Genomic DNA, 18,433 nt, shown 5'->3' with positions numbered 1-18,433 from the left:
CGTCGTTTCTCTCGCAGCAGTCTCTCTGCAACTTCGCATTGTGACGGTCACGCATCGTTCTTTCCCCCGAGGAGCAGCTGCCTACGAGCAACAGTGCCGAGAGGAGCGGGAGTCGCGCCATCTCGCGGGCGTCGCGCCAGCGCCTCGGCACAAGATCGGGCCAGCGATGCGGAGAGCAATGTCGGGCCAATCCGGCGGCTCGTGCGGCCGAGCATCCGGCGCTTCGGGCCCGAGAGGCAGAGCAGCGACGTCAGCATAAACACCGGGGTCGTACATTTCAGCTTCGCTGGTTCACAATCTGTACGGGGTGCATGGGCGGTGTCTTCTTTTTTTTTTGTGACAACGCCGGGATATGAACCTTGTATTACATGCGGGAAGCATATAAGACAGATCATCAACGACTAGGCTTCCAACACAGCCAGCAAAGTCCAGGAGGGTTTGCCTAGAAAGCTTCACTTTAACGAAAATGTTTGATTTCAATCACAGCACATCATCTCATGACATGCCAATAAGGCAACAGTCAATTGGTTGGTTTGCCTTGTTGCACATGCTGAGCTTGGCGCTGATGCCACTACACTAATGCCAGTGCCTGCTCCAGCCAAACTCTCAGCATTGGTATCTTGTACCGGCCACCTATAGATTACTTTGGGCAGCAAAACGTGACCCTTGTCAATCCTGCAGTACTGATTACTGTAAACAATGAATTCCACTGAAAAGACTTTTGTCCTAAAAACGCTTTATTTGAAGCATAAAAATATTTGCGAATCGCTAAGATACACTCGTTCTTGCAGTTATATACAGCAGTGAGATTGGCACAGGTTGATGCAGCAGGTCCAAAGCATTACACTCTTGATCGTCTGTAAGAAGCAAATGAGATATGAGTAACAGAGCACAATTAACGAGTGCAGAAAGCCATAGCACAGCTGTTTGTCTAGCCCAACCAATCTAACACATGTGAATAGTTTGAGTGAGTGCTCAAACAAGGTAAGTTAGTGCCAAATTCTAAAGCCATACTGGCCAATTTTTTAGCTCTAGAATTCATAAAAAAATGTTACAGCCAAGATACCAGGAAGCAGGAGAGCAGTGGGAAAGGAGGAGAATAAAGGAGGTTGAACAACCATTCCAGGGCCACTGCAGAAGCATTGAGAAGAAGGGGTGTTTTTATAGACCACGCAGAACTTTTTAAAAATTACGTGTAACACATAGCATAATTTTAACTGTGAGCTGGACTACTCCAAGTGACGACCATTACTCACACAAGAAATAAAAATATATAACTAATTATTTAACAATATTTCACTAAATCTGTAAATTCAACATGTACCATAAATTAATAAATAAATTAGTGAAATTTTAATCAGACCATTATGCATTTCCATTTCTAATGCAAGAAATGTCTGCCTCTTTGAGTAATTCAGCTCAATGACTAGAATTATGCTATCTGCCACAGGCAAGCTTTGAAAAATTCTGTATGGTCTAAAAAAAAAAAGAGGCACAGTTTTGCCCAACCCACAAAGCATTGACTGTGATAGCAAATTGTTAGTAATATGAAGTAAGCTTAGTCCTTGTTATCAGCTGCATAAATTGCTGTAAACATTTGCTTACTAGCTCAATTAAGCATGTTGTCACATGTGCACAGGCAAACAAGAACACATCTCACTCTATGACCACGGACACTCGCTGTCAAACACTAGCGTGATGAAGAGCGGCAGCAGCGGTGAGCTAACGGCCCTTCCTGCTGCCTCTAGCTTCAATGCAGACTAGGTGTGCGAGAACACAGCACACATGAAGCCATCAGCTATATCCATTCAGCTAGCCTTCGAACTCAGTGCAGATCGACTCCAAGATAGGACACGCAAGGCCACGCTCAGCCGCCGCAGTGGGAGTAGAAGAGGAAATGCGCACTAACTTTCCCCTTCCTCCGCACCCCCCACCTCCTAGCACGCGCACATCTCCCCGCTCCTCACCTTGCGCATGTGTGAAGGCTCACCCCCACCTTGTGCACCCTCCCCACTCTCCTCCCTAGCGAGTGCGAGAACACATCGCTGCACCAATCCACCATACATTTCGATTCACCCTCGCAAGCTCTCGCTCGCACCTACAGTGTACGGCGCGCAGCCACGATTATATTTGGCATCGAAATAAAAACAGTCAATAGTAGTCAATAGTAATAGTCAAAAGTCAATAATAGCCAATAGTAACATTTGGCATCTTGCGCTGCCATGAGCGGGCAGTGCAGGTACCATCACAGTTTATTTGTTGTATGCATTCGTTACAATCTTGCACCGCAAACACCAGTCAATCGTGAACGTTCACAGTTGGCTATTAACTTAGAACTGACGAACATCTTGAGAGTTTGGTACTTTTTTTTTATCGACATGCTCTAATTAATGTTTCACAAGCCACAAGAGCTCAGTTAAAGTAAGGTACTTACTTTATCACAGAAGGATGTGCGTGACCTTCAACTGACACTGAGCACTGAAATAAAAAGAAAACAAAAGCAAGATGACAGACATGCAGTATAAGTAGCCAGACAAACAGAAAAAGAAATCAAAAGCTACAGTGTAGCAATAGCAACTTACACGAGCCGACACGTAGTCCTCATCGTCATCACGCACTGCCCGTCCACTGCTTCGCTTCCTGAAATTAAAAAAAAAAAAAAAAACATCTGTCAGAAATGGAGCTCCTAAAGCTTACGTGAGCACACACAGAAAGAAGTGAAGTTTGTAGGTGCTTACTTCTGACTGATTACACCTGAAAAAAGGCACAGACAATTGTACACTGCATTAGGCAAGCAGCAACACTTCAGCGGGTTCATTTGCATGCTCATTTGCAAGTTACACTGGGCGCAAGCACAACTAACCGCAGAAGTTCTTGGAGGGGAGAGGCTGCGACTAAATGAAATATTCTAGCAGCTAGCTCCTGCATCCTTACTCCGTGTACTCTTGCAGTGAAGAGCATATTGAAACATACTTATTTATTGTAAATTATACATTGTATATACAATCAATGACAGATTCATGGTGTAATTTCTGCAGTGCAAAGCACCGAACTGCAGTAAAGAAAGGTAAAACGGACAAAGGAATAACAAGAGAAGGACAAAGACAAGCGCTGTGTTTGTCCTTCACTTGTTATTCCTTCATATTTTTCACCTTCTTATTCTGCGCTTCAGTGCTTCATGCTACTTAATTTACACCATGAACTTAAACCAACTCACTCACATTGCTATTCATAGGAAAATTTTTCTGGCATGCCCAATAATTCAGACCCCTTTGCGGCACTGCCACGTACCCCATTGAGCCAACGTATAATGATGTTTGAAATTTTGGATGCTGAAACCCTTTGCCATCTGATTTTCCGGACTTTATGCAGCAACCAGAGGTCAGAAACGGCATTAATCTAAGCCACCACCGCCATAATGATGGGCTTGCAGCCTCAAACCTGCGTTCTCGCATGCCAATCAGCTGGCAGCCGTAGCCACCACAGCATCGCTGAGCCTAGCTGCTTCGATATTTGCTACCATGCTTCCCGCTGTTTTTCATTGAAATAATTCGCCACTGTCAGCAATGGCGACAGCTCCGCCTTCGTTCGTCATCTTCACTGATGGCTTCGAAGTATGGCAAAGGTAAAAAAACATGATATCATGCCGGTTCCCAAAAGTATGCTTTGCCGCAACGCAGCAGTGCTACGCAGTCAAGCATAGGCAGTGTATTGCCTTGAAGCATACCAAGTGTGGAAAGTGGCCACTGTCACGGAACACAGTATGTATTGTACGTATTCCATAATTATGCACTCGTGCTCCCGTCTCCTGTCACAGTACAAGCACCGATACGCCTTTAGAGCTATGTTGGACGTGCCTGTAGTGATCTGAGACCTTGAAGGCATGCACTCATTTTCGTACTGCCCTATTTTTCGGACGTTTCTGTGGCTCTAGGCAGTCCGAAAAATCAAATGTTGACTGTGCACATATTATATATACAGTAGAACCATGTTTAAATAAAGGTGGCAGCAACACAATGAACACCCACTGCCACTTGGGACAATGGGTGGTGTCCAAACCCTTGTCCCAGCGACGGCTCACTCCGGATAACAGAAGCAGATCTCGAAGGCCATGTTTTTGCTAAACGTACTATATGCTGGAAGCAATTGCAGAGCTGGAAACACATCAGAGACGTCGTGTTTGAAACAACATCTACACCACAGCCTGTCAAAGGCTTTGAAGTGAGCCTTCATTGGTGCTTACAGGTGTCATCAGGGATGTGTATACGTACGGTCACACACATTCGTTGCTGCAGTTGTTGCTTTTTTTTTCTTCTTAAAGGGACCCTGAAGCAATTCTGACAATTGTGTCCACAAATTGATTGCGTGCTTTACGCACGCAATCAGAAGGTTTTAAGATCTGGAAAAAAAAGCGTTATGAAGGCAATTGAACATGCTTTACGTGTGAGAAAGTTCATGAGAAAGTAGTCATCTTGAGTTAGACTTTGGTGTAGTGTATGGCCTCTCATGCAGAAAGTGTGGGTTCAATTGCCAATGTCAACCTACTTTGTCTCCCCTCTCCTGTGTGTGTTTTTTTATAGGTTTTAGAATAGAGGAAGTGTTATAAATAGCCCATTTCATCATATTTACAAGTTAGTGACAGCGCCTTCTTTATTTTGCTGACAGCTAGAAAGAAATTTTACAAGTACATTATAGAAACAGTCGTAAATGTATGTATTATTAGATATTTATATGTCATCAGGCAATTATCAAACCGAACTAATACTGGAAATAGCCACTTCGTAGTTTGTACATTGCCGCTTAACGCATGTAACGCCCGTGGCGGCATCCATCCCATTTCCCTTTATGTTGCGCAAGCCAGCAAACAGTGCTGCAGAGTCTCTATGCATATTTGCCATGCAGTGAAGCCTATCAAAAGTGAGAAGAGGGCACTGTCACAGGGCCTCTGCTGGTGCTTATGGCTACCCGACACTATCAGCTCAACTACCCATACTGTACTGCTTCTTCATGCACCTGGACAACACCAGCCACCAAGTGGAAGCCTCTGTGTCAGCTACGAATCTGGCTAAGTGCCTAAAAACATCATTTCCAAACTGCAAATTTGACCGTGTAGCAAGCTTGGCAATGTTTCTAGACATTCGTTCTAAAGTAACCGAGTACCACCAGAATACTTCAGTGGTAAACTGGACCAAAACCTGGCTTTATAAGAAGCAAGGAAAACTTAATTACCAAGGAACCCAGATACGTCTTCAACAACGGAACTTGCTGAAGAGACTCCTTCCACATCAGCACTGTTAAAAGACCTTAATAGGCTCATCAACCAGCAGCAATTTTCACTTGCTTGTGGCAGCAATTTTCGCTGCCACAAGCACTGGTTTGAAAGACATGCATGATGAAATTTTGGGCCAAAAAGATGGTCCATGTGAGTGGTGGTGTAAGCACGGTGCCCACTGTTGGCTCGGCTTGCAAAGAGACACCTGCCAATACCCGACACTAATGCGTCCAGTGGGCAGCTCTTTCCAGTGTCTGAAGAAAATGTTACATGCCGGAGGACGTCGCTGCTCCCCAAACATGTTGAGCAGCTATACTTCCTTCGTGACAACATCAAATAACTGTAGTTATGATACTGTCAAGCAAAAGTTTTCTAATAGAGAATTTTGTTGACTACAAAGCACAGTTTTCCTGTACATGCCGTGTAATAAACTTGCTTCTATATTTTTTCATACCTGTGGTCGGTTAAAAAGAAGTTGCATTCTTGCAAATCCAATAGTGTATTCACATTCAAAAAATATTTTATTGATTTGCACTTGATTTTGGTTATTTGAATTTGCTTTGAAATTGAAAATTTGTAACCTCTAAACATTTCCCCATAGTTGGCAGCACTATAAACAGGGGATGCCCCAGGAGCCAGTTTTTCGAAAAGGGGACTTTCCTTTGTAAGGCCAGCAACTGCTTTCCTTTATGGCTTTACTCAATCCCCACCCCCCAACCCTAATGGGGAAGAAAAACATTCAAGAGGAACTTAGTTATCCTTACGTGGATAACATGAAAGCACTGCATGATGCTTAGTCATTATGGCACAACGCAAGGTCGTGGGTTCGACTGCCACCACAGTTCGAGAGTTCAACTCCCAACAAAGGTTGTGAGTTTGAGAGCCCTAATTAACTCTACCTTATTTCAATGTGCCTTAATAACCTCACCTTAATTCTTAAGGTGAGGTTCTCAATTCTTAATTAACCTCACCTTAAGCTCAAGGGTTCGTAGCCTTTTTGGACCATCGTGTGGTCATGCTGACGACGACAACGCCAGATTTTCCACCTCATGAGCCATTTAATGCTTTCACATCCAAATAATGTAGTGCATAGAGCAGCATGAGGGAAACCAAAATGTCAAAAAAGGGGGGAGGCTGTTATGATGACGAGGAAGTGGGAGAGGGGTTGCTCTGCAGGTTCTTCCAAACAGGAGTATAAAAAAATTAAAAAGAATCTTCACACAAAAGCAGGCATTCAAATATTAAAGCAGTGGCCCAGTTTAATAGAAAATTTGATCTAAGACTAAATAGGCTCTGCAGAGTTGAACTTTTCAAAGCCCACCTCTGGACAAACTCTTCGAAGCCATAATAAACCGCTTAACAATTTGGCACACCTTGCTAGCATGCGCAATTCACTTTTGAGGTTCTTGAAATACTGGTGTGGGTTACGTGCTACGGAACTTGGTATCTAACTGTTCAGCAGGCGTGTTTCTGGCAACAGTTTGCCAGCCTCATTTTCCGCCCACTTATCGCCTATAACTATAGATGTGCTTCAGACCGGGACATGTATGAACATACACATGCATGCACACACATAAATGGTCACAAACACATTCATGTAGGCACAGTTGAACAAACCTGAGCTGACTTGAAGTTGGCGACAAATGCTTCACTGTCTCCACCTCGCTGAAGACAACTTGGGCCCCGCCGGTCATGGAAGGGATGACATCTCCCTAACGATTCAAACAAAAAGAAAACAGGCATTTTCACAAGCTGTTTCAGGCTACTAGGAGTGGTGTCAGTGAAAAGCCAAGGTGCGATAAACAATTCACTCTGCCACTTAGCAGTTCACTACTAGTACCAGGACTGGAACCAACTTTAGTCTGGAATAGTGAAGTGAATTGAGTAAATCATGCATGTATAACAGGAATTAGTTCCGCAATAAGTTGGTAGCAAACTTTAGCAAAAAAACGTATCTTGTGATACTGAAAGCTTAGAGATAGGAAAATTGCAGTACTATATCCATTGTAATAAAGCAGCTTACACTGCTAACACTGCTTTCTAACATAACAGTACTTGCATGAGCTACTTTTTCAGAGTAAAGACCTGTTATGAATAAATTGTAACAAAACAGCTCATCCTAAGCATGCATTTGCAATGCCTTTTAGGCAGCACCAAACTGGCCTGATGCTTACAAGGCAAAATCACCACTGCATTTGCATATTGCAGCTGAGCCACGATATGCCGAACCCTGGTATAGCAAATTTTTGTCTGTATCGAACAGTTGTAACATCTTCTTGGAAATCCCCAGACAAAAGTATAGCACTGTATGTACTATGTGTGCATTGAACTCCTGCTCACCGCCACATTTGGTACATCGAACACTGCACAATGCCACACCCCTGAAAAAGTTCTTATCTCCTAAGCTATCATTTTTTGTGAAATATTTAACCCTTTAAGGATGGAGGACAAGCTCGGCTTGTCAAGTGCGAACTTGCAAAAAAATATGAATGATGAAACCAGCTCGCCCAGCACATTTTCTTTTCTTCGTTTTTTCGTGCAGGCCTGACGACAATTTGAGCTCCTTTATTGCTTGGTGCTTCTTCCAGATGGTGTGCTTTATTTTGTGCTTGTTGTAAATAACATCAGATGGTGCAAGCATCAGTTGAAGAGTGAAGTCGGGCACATACACTAACTTGTGCGCAGTGTGAGGCCCACCTTTGTTACATTTCAAACATCCTTTTTTTTTTGTAGTAAGGTTCCCCTTTCTGACAAATATCTGTTGCATTGTTTTGTTTTATATGGTCACCAGAATCATTTGCATACAAAAAAGACAATTCTATCTTTCTTGCAAGTTTTTTTTTCGTTTTATTTTTTACTCCCCTCACCAGGTGTGGGCATTTTGAGCTGGCAAGTGCAGTGCGTGCAATGAGCACTAATGATTGTGTCTGCTAGGTATTACATCCCTATGCGTAGCGGAAGGAGTTTAAATTTCAAAACAAACACCGTTTGCTCTTGTGCTCCCAGGCACTGCGTTCCCAGCCGGAGAGCCAACGTATATCGCGCAAGTGCGCCTATGTACATGGCAGTGCTGTGACATCACTCGTAGTGACACGTGACTGAGAATCATTCAAGGCAACAGCAGTTATGTGTTTGATCTGTTGCTTAAGTAGACGAATTAAAGTTTAGAGAAATAATGAAACTAACAAACTGAATGTCTGCGTTTCTTTGTTTTACAGTTGAACCTCGCAATAACAAAATCGGCGGGGAATACGAAAAAATTCGCTTTCAAGACCATTTTGTTCTTGCGAAATGAGACAGCACAGATGGGTAATGTGTCGTAAAATGAAACATTACTGTCGAAATTCCGTTAGCCTACTTTGGCAAGCTTTGCTCGACGATATAGAACCGCATTGCCGACAGTACAAAGTGCACCGCATGCGTCGATCAACAGTGGCAGCACTGCAGTGTAGCAGTATTCTTGGTCAGTTGCTTTTGGAGATACAATCACTTTTGCGAGGTTTTGCGTAACTCGGCACCGGTCACAGAGCAACAGCGCTCCACGCATGCAGCAGCATTTCTCCAGCACATGCCGTCGCACGTAGGTGTCGACGCGTCTGGTGCCATGCGCGAAAGTGGTCATATCTCATGTACTCAAAGGCAATCGATCGAGACTACAGCCCCTTCGCACAAATCCATGTGCAGTGCTAAATCCGCACGCGATGCCTGTCGGGTGGCACCAAAACCAGCATTTTTGAAGCAAAGAATGCGTATCGCCAGACAATCGCTCAATCAGGGCCCGATGCGTGGGACTTCATACTGCGACCACCACCTCAAGCACCATAAACGATTCCCCGTCGGTGGGACGTGTATTTCCTTGCTTTTGCTGCATTTTTCTCGTCAAGGCACACATTACGCACTACACTAGATGTCCAAAAATCATCATCGCCTGTCGGTAGCAACATGCATAGCACTTCAAATGGGCGATCAACTAACAAGATGGCGGCCATGATGTGTCTCCAGCGCATGCAATCGCTTCTGGCGCTTGGTTGTTTTTGTAAACAAAAATGGCAGCGCCCATGCAAGTGTAATGTAGTGGTATTTTACGCAATTTTAGTGCAAAGCAATTGCATTTGAGCACATTTTGGAGCCTGCTAGCCTTGTGCGAATAGGTAATAAGTGGGGTTACGTTCTGGAAAATTTCGTTGATGCAGGATTGTAGTACAGCGACATTCTGTTGAGAAGTACGAATGCATTGAATCCTATGGCCGTTAGCCAAGGATACAAAAACATTTCGTTGTCACAAGAGTTTTGTTGATATGGGATTTCATTATTGTGGGTTTCGACTGTAGTTCGCACCGCAGCAAGTGAGATGTACTTCGTTTTCATCTGCTTGTTCCCACATCAAGCAGTCGCATGCGATCATGCTTTGTGATCCGCTTGCGCCTGCCTTCATGTTTGTGTAGCACTGGCTTCCACCTCTAGTCAGGTGTTCTCGTGCATAGCGTGCAAAATCATGTGCTGCACAATAGGAGACAAACGCGACAGCTCGTGCAAGAGACTGTGAGCAAATAATGACTATCTCAAGAAACCCTTGATCATGTGGCTATTAGAGTTCGGTCAGCCTCTGTTTAAGTTCCAGAGTATGAATATTTGTTGCACTTGGAGACTGTACTGTCGTCTGCCTGTAGCGATAGCCATGACCATGGTCAAAATACAGACTGACCAGGTCACATGCAAGCATATGTGCATGCGTACAGCAACGCATTTACCAGCTCTTCTGGTCGCGTGTGGAAAAAAATTGCAGTTTTGCACAAAAGGCGAAGCATTGATTGCGACAAAAAATTAGTAGACAGCTATACGAAGTAAGGATAGCAGTTTATTGGCATGCAAGCAAACATGAACACATCTCACTCGATGACTGCAGAGACTTGCCAAAACACTGGCGGGAGGAAGCGTGGCAGCAGCAGCAGCGAGCGAATTGATCTTCTTGCTGCCTCTCGCTTCAACTTGAACCAAGTGGCGAAAACACAGCACACACAAAGCTATCAGGACTCGGCACGCTCTCTGTCCCCATCGCAGATTGCATTCAAGCTAGGGCCTCCACAGCCACACCATATGCGATAGCTGCCAGAGTATACCCCTCCCCCTTCCTCTCCCCTGGGTGCCTTGTGCATAATGAGGGTGCGCTTCCTCCCTGTTTTTCTCCCTTGCGTGAGGCGAAATTGAGCTGCGATTGTTAGCTCACTCTCGCACGCTTTCACTGGCATTAGCATGCATTCGCAGGCATAATGTTGGCGTGCGGCAACAATGTTATCACCTTTGGACTTTATATGGAACATCACGGTGACGGCAGTAATGTGCCTGGAGTGTTCACATAATTTCTATCGCAATAAAACTTATTTTCTGGTGAATTCGATATTTCCGACTCCATTTATTCAGACCTGTGAGGCAGTCCGCCCCAATTCCAAATGATTGCATTGCACAGTTGAATATTGCACTTGATATTGTGCACAGTACAGCATGCAATACAGTCGGCAGCCTGTAATGCAGCACACTTCCAGTGGCACTTTTGAGTGTTCTGCGTTGAATTATTTACGAAAGTCACGTGCCATAATCGATGACGTTACAGACATGTGTAGCAATGCCGACACATCTTCAGTCTGACGTCATTGTTCTTTCACGAAAAGAGCAAGCCTTTCTTCCTCGAAGGCTGCATAAGCTGCTGTTCAGTTTTCAGCAGTTTTCACAGCATGCACCCTTTCAGACAAATTGCCTGTGCATGGTCTATACACTACACTCGTCTCCAACACCCAAAACTTACAAAGGGCCCTTTATTCTCAACTAAAATATCAGCTAGATTCTTTTGTTCTCTGATCCACATTGCCCTCTTCTTGGCCCTTGATGTTGCACCTACCACTTTCAATTTTGTTACTTGTCATGTGGTCCTTAGTTTCTCCGTTACGCTCAAAGGAAAGATGAGCTCGATATCAATAGGCTTAGAGTGGCGGGGGTCGCACTGTGCAATGCATACAGCCCTTACCTTGTAGAGTTGTTCTTCCACGTCACCACCTGCGTCCTGTTCCTGGTGCAAGAGTGCGTACTTGGACGCCCCCTTGGTGACGTCCTTCACACCCAGCTTGCCCACCGACTTCTTCTTCTTCATCACCGGCTGCATCACCGAGCCTGCACCCAAAGATTGCTCAATTAGTCAACCAGAGAATACTTGGCACAAGCACGACAAAACACAACAGTGCTTTCAAAGAAAGCAATTTTGATCACCATAATTTCTTCTGCCAACGCTGATGCAGATCATGACAGAGACAAGAAAAACTGCGGGCCTTGTTTATAGGTGTGTGTGCGTGTGTGTGGTTAGCGTCGAGCATCATCATTAAAAAAATACACCTGCTTTTTTTTTTAGAGATACATCAGCAGCAGCAAGTTTTACACAAGACTTACCCCAGCAATCGCCAATCACCCATATCTTATGCCAGCAGACACCGTTCTATGCCGGCAAATCATGGCAATACTGCTTGTGGTGAACTTTCACATTTACAGCCATAGCTATCACAGAAGCCTTCTAACCACATTTGCAGCAGCTCTGAAGGGGCAGGACGTATTAAATAATGAATTTCGTTACACTGAAGTCTGTTACATAGCGCTTAAATTCAATGAGATTAGTAAACGACATTATCTGAGTAATCCCACTCAATCGTTCATTTTCCTGTACATCTTAAATGCGGCCTCTTTGCAGTTAAACTGCGGTGAAGATATCAACATAGTTATACTATAACTTTGACTACCCAGTAATGATGGTAACAACAATAACACTTTACAAGCAAGAAATGCTCGCTTTTTCTGGCCTGGAAGAAGTGCAAAAAAGGTTCTCATCATGCTTTCGTTTGCAACCCCAATGTGAAGTTCCAGTCCCTTAAAGTTGCTTGGCTGTGCCCATTTCCCACCTTTTTTCCTACCATTTCTAGAAGCAGCCTCCATCTGACATCAACCACAAATCACACGAAGTTATTCACGCCTTACGATGACTGTTTTCCATATAATGTTAATTTAAAAAATTAGAATTATAAATTAGAAGTTAAAATTAAAAATTAATTTCTTATATAATTGAAATATTTAAATCGATAAGTCACTCTATATACATTCTTCCCCATGTTTACCTACATGATATGTCATCCAATTTGTTTAGAAGAATGGCATAACGTTTAATAAAGTTAGCTGACTCGCATAGACACACTCGTAAATCTACACATGCATAAGAGCTTCAGAATCTTGTCTTTTAAATTTAATTTCTAATACAGTCCTCAAATAGAAAAATGTCCTAATATAGCCACAGATAGTTATGACTGGCTTGCATAAGTTTAAATCAGCAACTGATGTTTCTATGCCCAATGAACACTTCCTGTGCTTTCTGAAAACTAAAAATTTTGAGCATTTTTGGATAGCACAATTAGAGTTCCAAAAACATTTGTCTGCCAAAACATTTTTTTTTTTCAAGTAATGAAAACCGAAAAAAATAAACTTGGTTTAGATTTCTGGTCTAAAAAATATTTTCACCAGATCAGTGCTACACCATTTTGTCAATGCAGCCAACGTGCATAATCGAGCAGAAAAGCAATGGACTGCCAAAATATTACACTATCTCAACGAGTGTGACAGCAGCTTATAAAATGCGGCGACTTATGTCCACCACAATGTTAATCCTTTTCTATCCACTGTTGGCCAATGGTCATTAGTATGTATGAAGTTTAAAATTATTTTAATTGTGTAAAAGAATCCTACTATTGGCCAAATTCACTTCTGGATTGTTTCTCCTCAATTAATTTAGTCAATAATGTGGGAATGAACATATGACAGCAGCCTTAATCAGAGCAAAGGCTTTCTATAGTTCATAATTTCTTTGTGCTTAGCATAATGAAGCAAACGAGCAAAAATAGAACTATTACTACTATTTAGAGAAAACAGTGGAAATTCAGGACTGTATTAGGCTGCCATTTACTTTCCCAGTCAAATATTTAGCGACCTCAGTACTTATACAGTGGAACCTCATTGACGCAATCACATTTAGTACGATTTCCTGGCACCAACGATTTGAAGAAGCAAAAAATGACCCGATACAGCTAAGCTCCTGTTTCAGTGGTTCCCAGAAAACGCAATCTTTCGACACCAACATTCAGTATATCACCAAACTGTGATCATATGATACGTTTTCCAACTGCTAGATCCCATGTAAACAAGAAAAGTTGCAAGGCACACGTGATCGAGAGCAGTAGGCACCCGCAACGACAGCTTTCCAGCAGTTATTGCCCACCCGTGTCTTGTGAAAGTGCCACAGTGCACTCGGTTTCTTATTTCGGCACCAGCGAATCTCCTCATGGATCGTCGCACGTCGCCATTCACAGCTACCGCCGTCAACACATTGCAATAAGCATCTTCACCCATCTGTTTTACCGCATGTGTGGCGCAAGAAGCCTACAGCATGCTTTTGATAGGCTATAACCCAAACGCGCGGTACCCTGCCGCGGGTGGCGCGAAGTGAGTATTGTGTTTCGATTTGGCGGTATCGTGGTGATGTATTCCAGCATCGCCCACCAGCTCAATCTCATTTTGGTTTCCTATCACCATCTTAAAATGACAGCCCACATCTCCGCCGCCTGGGCCCCACGAGTGCAATGCACATCGGCGTCTCACGCCGCAACGATTCTTGCAGAGTGGACACGTCAAAACTTCCTACCAAAATGCTCCGCCTGAAGCAGCTGCTGACCCAGGCTGAATCCAACGCAAGCCTAGTGAAGCCGCAAAAATGACAACGCGCGTCTCGGCCCACTGGGGAACCACCAGATTGGTGCACATCGTCGTCTCGCGCTGCAGCGATTTAAACAATGCTTTGCATTACATAGATGACAGCTACAGTTGAGTCTGCCGAATTTGTTAGTGGCTTCGGATCATACATTGTCCCAGTTAGCAAATCTTTGGCGGGGATTTTTTTAATCAATACGCATGAACGAAGTTCTACTGTAATAGAATAACGAACTTCAGATGACCAGCTTAATTACCAAAAAATTAAGTCCAACAGTCATGGCAACAACATTGCATGTATGGTATAGTGCGTTTGGATTACTTTTGAGACAATTTTTCTCCTTAGCTGCCCCTTGGGCTAACTTCGCCTCTGTAACTACAGTTGACATACCCTAACAATGTGGTAAAGTTACCACATTGCTTACCACAAAAAAGAGTGGTAAAAATCTGTTTGCAAACATAACAGTGGTACAACTCTTAACAAGCAAGCTTCTGATTTAGGTGTGAAATTTTTCATGAAGACTCATCAGATGGCAGCTCAAAAATAGGGCCAAAAAGATTCCTGGACTTCACGCTTCTGTGAAAACACCAAGGCAAGTGCAGGAAATGTTCCTATTTTTAGCAATTGCACAACTCGCAGATGTCACGGCATGCGAACCAATAGTTCAAGTGGCATGCAAAGCTGTCAGAAGGTGTATCAACATATTATATTGACCGCAAATAAAGACGGGGAAAGCGGAAGAAAACACAATAACAACATGCTGTTCCGCTGTCCCCGTCTTTACTTGCGGTCAATGTGATATGCAGCAAACACTAACTAGGCCAAACTGAAGTTCTTCTGATGTATCAACATTCTCACCGGTGTCGACAGTACCGGCCGGCTTGTGGTCCACCCACATCTCGGCACCAGAAGATCTGGACCGCCTGTGGCGCATCACCGGAGGCATGGTGGTCTGAAAGGTGGAAGATGTGTGTGAGGGATATTTTAGTGAATGTGAGTGGAACCTAAGCGATCTGTGTCCACTTCCAATGTTGCCTCACAACATTGAAAGTTGCACTGCACAGTTCTTCTAAGAAGACTACTTATCAACAGCGATGAATGCAAACAGTTGCAAGGAAAAGCACGAAGCAAGGTCTGTGGCTACTTGAAGTATTATACGGGTTAAGGGTGTTGTTTTTAAAACAATTGTTCATACAGAACATGAGACATGGTCTTGGGAAAGGCAGCAATTAATTCTGGGCAGTGAAACTTTATATTGGTTGCAACAACTAAATGTTGCCATGAATTACAAAATAAAAGAGGGCGTTATATGAATGGCTGCAAGTGCATGATGATGGGTGCTGTTCATGCTAGTCAAGAGTGCCTTTTTCATTTTGCAAAAATAATTAGTAAATAACTAATTTGTAAATATTTGATAAGCTTACCTAACCAATACGACATCAATGCAAAAGTTGTAGAGGATGTTAACAAGCGATTCATAACAGCATTTAAAGCGACCAGGTCTTGTGCGGTATTTTTCTTTTCCGACGAAAAATGAAATCCTTTGAAACTTTTGCATGTACCGTATTTTAGCACGTATAATCTGCACCAAAATTTCAAAAAGTTATTAGTAAAGTGCGGGTGCGAATTATATGGGAATTTCGCCTTGAAGTGTGGTGTCACGGCAACACTCGTCACGCTGCCGTGAAGCCACAGCTCAAGGCAAGGTTCTCTGCCATTCAAAGTTTCAATATCTCCTAGGGAACCCCACCCTCTAGCCCGAACCCTGCGTGTTGAAGCTCCCTTCTACACGCTTTGATGATTGCCAATTCTCCTCCTCTTTATGGGTAGCCATTTTACGTTTATTAGTTAGTGAATAGCGCAATCAATTTTACATGGAGCATGAACTGAAAGTACCTAGATCACGGTGGTGGCCGTTCCCTGCTGAAACCAAATAGCTAATTGGCATGTCCAAAGAACTTGCACAGACATTATAATGGACATCTCTGACATCCGGCAGATACTCAAAGATGGTCCACACATATCCATAGCATGAAAAGATAAAGTCAGGTTGTCATGCAATGGCTATCCGTGGTTACTTCACATAGTTTTACACGTTTGAATAAGCTTGCGCGCAATGCTATCACCAAACAAGTAAACAAAAGCAAATAAACTGCCCCTGTTCAGTTTGCACCCGAGTGGTGTCAGCAGAAACTTCTCTATGAATGCATGGGCTATAAAGAAAATGCAATGACCTTTGGCGTGCCACAAATCCTGAGCTCGGAAGTCGATGATGACATTCCTGTTGCCGAAACTCCTGAAAAAGAGAATAACACATGTACCAAATGAACAGTGCTACATTCTTATTCGTGATTCTGGATATCCCACAACACTAGAAAACACAACGGCCCTTTTAGACGCAGCAGACTGATCACCATATTCAGACCACAAGGGCACGAAGGTAGCCATAAACCATGCCACAACCCTACTGGATTTGGGCTTGGGTTCAAGTTGACAAATGCAAGAAATGCCATTGCGGGCCTTTCCAGCAAATTTTAGGGGAAAGTTGGGTATTGCGTCTAGTCAACTTCACTCCTATTTCAGAATATACTTGCTCTCACCTACTGGCCTCCTGACCCCAAGGACCAAGCCAGTAAGAGAAAAAATGGTACACACCAGTTTCAATTGCGTAATTTGAAGGTGCATAGTGGGAAGATCAAAATTTATTTCAACCACCCGCAGTTCTTGAACTTCTCCGAAAGCAAGGTACACGTGCGCTCTCAAATTCTGCCCCGAATCAGCGTGGGGCCGCACTTGGCCGAAAATATAACCGGCGACATTAGGCTCAGCAGCAGAACGTTATAGACACAAAGCTGCTGCCGTAGACTTTCTTGCCATAAAAGGGAAGAACGTGTGACCCACCCAAATGTGGCAATAAGATACAAATGAATCCCGCACAGGTTTCTGAAGAAGAAAGCTCTTGCAATATTTATATTATTATTATTACATAAAAAAAAGGATGACTTGGCATATTTCTCACCATACTTGCCTACCAGCCCACTAATGAGTGCACAGCCCTTCCGTTCCATTACACTGACAACGACCGCAACTTTTTGTCTTTCAGCCTTATGTGACCCGCTTCTCGATTATCTTTTCATATATTTTCTCCGTGCATATTTCATAGCTTGACTCGTAGCTTATGTCCGCATTGTTCAATGCATGTTCATTGGAGGTCCCATTTGCAGTTTTTACTTAAGGGTCTCCTCCTGCATATTACTGTCACTATGGGGGACCCTCCACTGTGGGACCCTCCAATACAATGGTCTCAAAAAAAACTTATTTACACTTAAGAAAAATTAATCTCTTTCCATTAAAAATAATTCCAGCCGGCAACAATACACTTGTTTGAGCTTTGCTGCCACTGTTGGAAGCATCTCTGGAACGTCTCAACCTTGATGCTGTTGAGTTGTGTGTTGTGATGTGTTGATCCTGTGAAGCTGCTTTCAATGTTGTCCATGGTTGAAGTTTTCCTTTGTTTCGTTTTTTAAATTGCAGGGAGATGCGGTGAATAGGGCAAGTGGGGAATGATGGCCTCTCTATGTCAATTACTCCTCTTGCACTAGCAGATTCCAACTTGCGACTGCGAATTTCCTAATTTCGTCCCCCCACCTAGTTTTCTGCCATACTCAACTGCGCTACCAGAACGTACCCTTTCTGGCCTGCTGGTTATCTACCCTACATATTACAAGGCCTGCCCAGATTTTTTTTTTTCCGTATTGTAAACTAGAATATTGGCTATCCCTGTTCGCTCTTTGATCCCCACTGCTCTTTGCCATCCCTCAATGTTACGGCCAACATTTTTTGTTCCACTGTCTTTGTGCTGTCCTTAACTTGTTCTCGAGCTCAGAGTTTCCACCCCATGTTAGCACCGGTAGCATGCAATGATTGTACACTTTTCTTTTCAATGACAGTGGTAAGCTTCCAGTCAGGATTTGGTAATGCCTGCCGTATGAACTTCAACCCATTTTATTTCTTCTGAAAATTTCCTTCTCATGATCAGGGTCCTCTGAGTAATTGACCTAGATAAGCATACTCCTGTACAGACTCTAGAGGCTGACTGGCTATTCTAAATTCTTGTTCCATTGTCAGTCTATTGAACATTACCTTTGTCTTTTGTATATTAATCTTCTACCTCTCTCACAGTTTTCGGTTAAGGTCCTCAATCATTTGTTGTTCCGAGTGTTGCTGAGCATGGCCCATCCATGGGAGGCTACATACTGCATCACCGACAATGCCACATGCGCTGAAGTGTTATGATGAAGAAGTCAATCAACCGATCTCTAGAGCCTAGGCATTTCCTTTGCACATCCTTTCTTAGTTAGCCTCAA

At 43.4% G+C, this 18,433-nt stretch overlaps 1 protein-coding gene across 3 annotated transcripts in view; it reads right to left on the bottom strand.

Moving 5' to 3' along the window:
* Positions 1-716: 716 nt before the first annotated feature.
* pav (kinesin family member pavarotti) overlaps positions 717-18,433 on the bottom strand; it is a 70,464-nt gene continuing 52,747 nt past the window's right edge. For 2 of the 3 annotated variants that reach the window (XM_075693601.1, XM_075693600.1), the window contains exons 18-24: positions 16,301-16,362; positions 14,925-15,018; positions 11,295-11,437; positions 6,890-6,984; positions 2,583-2,640; positions 2,435-2,478; positions 717-857 (exon numbers count right to left, since the gene is read on the bottom strand). In XM_075693601.1, coding sequence (XP_075549716.1) covers positions 842-857; positions 2,435-2,478; positions 2,583-2,640; positions 6,890-6,984; positions 11,295-11,437; positions 14,925-15,018; positions 16,301-16,362 — 512 coding nt within the window. In that variant the 3' untranslated portion in view covers positions 717-841. Of the gene's footprint in view, positions 858-2,434; positions 2,479-2,582; positions 2,641-2,738; positions 2,755-6,889; positions 6,985-11,294; positions 11,438-14,924; positions 15,019-16,300; positions 16,363-18,433 lie in introns of all 3 variants that reach the window. The other variant, XR_012828577.1, reaches the window with a different exon arrangement.

The sequence above is a fragment of the Dermacentor variabilis genome, chromosome 5 (assembly GCF_050947875.1).
Source record: "Dermacentor variabilis isolate Ectoservices chromosome 5, ASM5094787v1, whole genome shotgun sequence".
Lineage (NCBI taxonomy): Eukaryota > Metazoa > Arthropoda > Arachnida > Ixodida > Ixodidae > Dermacentor > Dermacentor variabilis.
The sequence above is the reverse complement of the archived record's forward strand: the minus strand, read 5'-3'. Positions and strand labels throughout refer to the sequence as shown.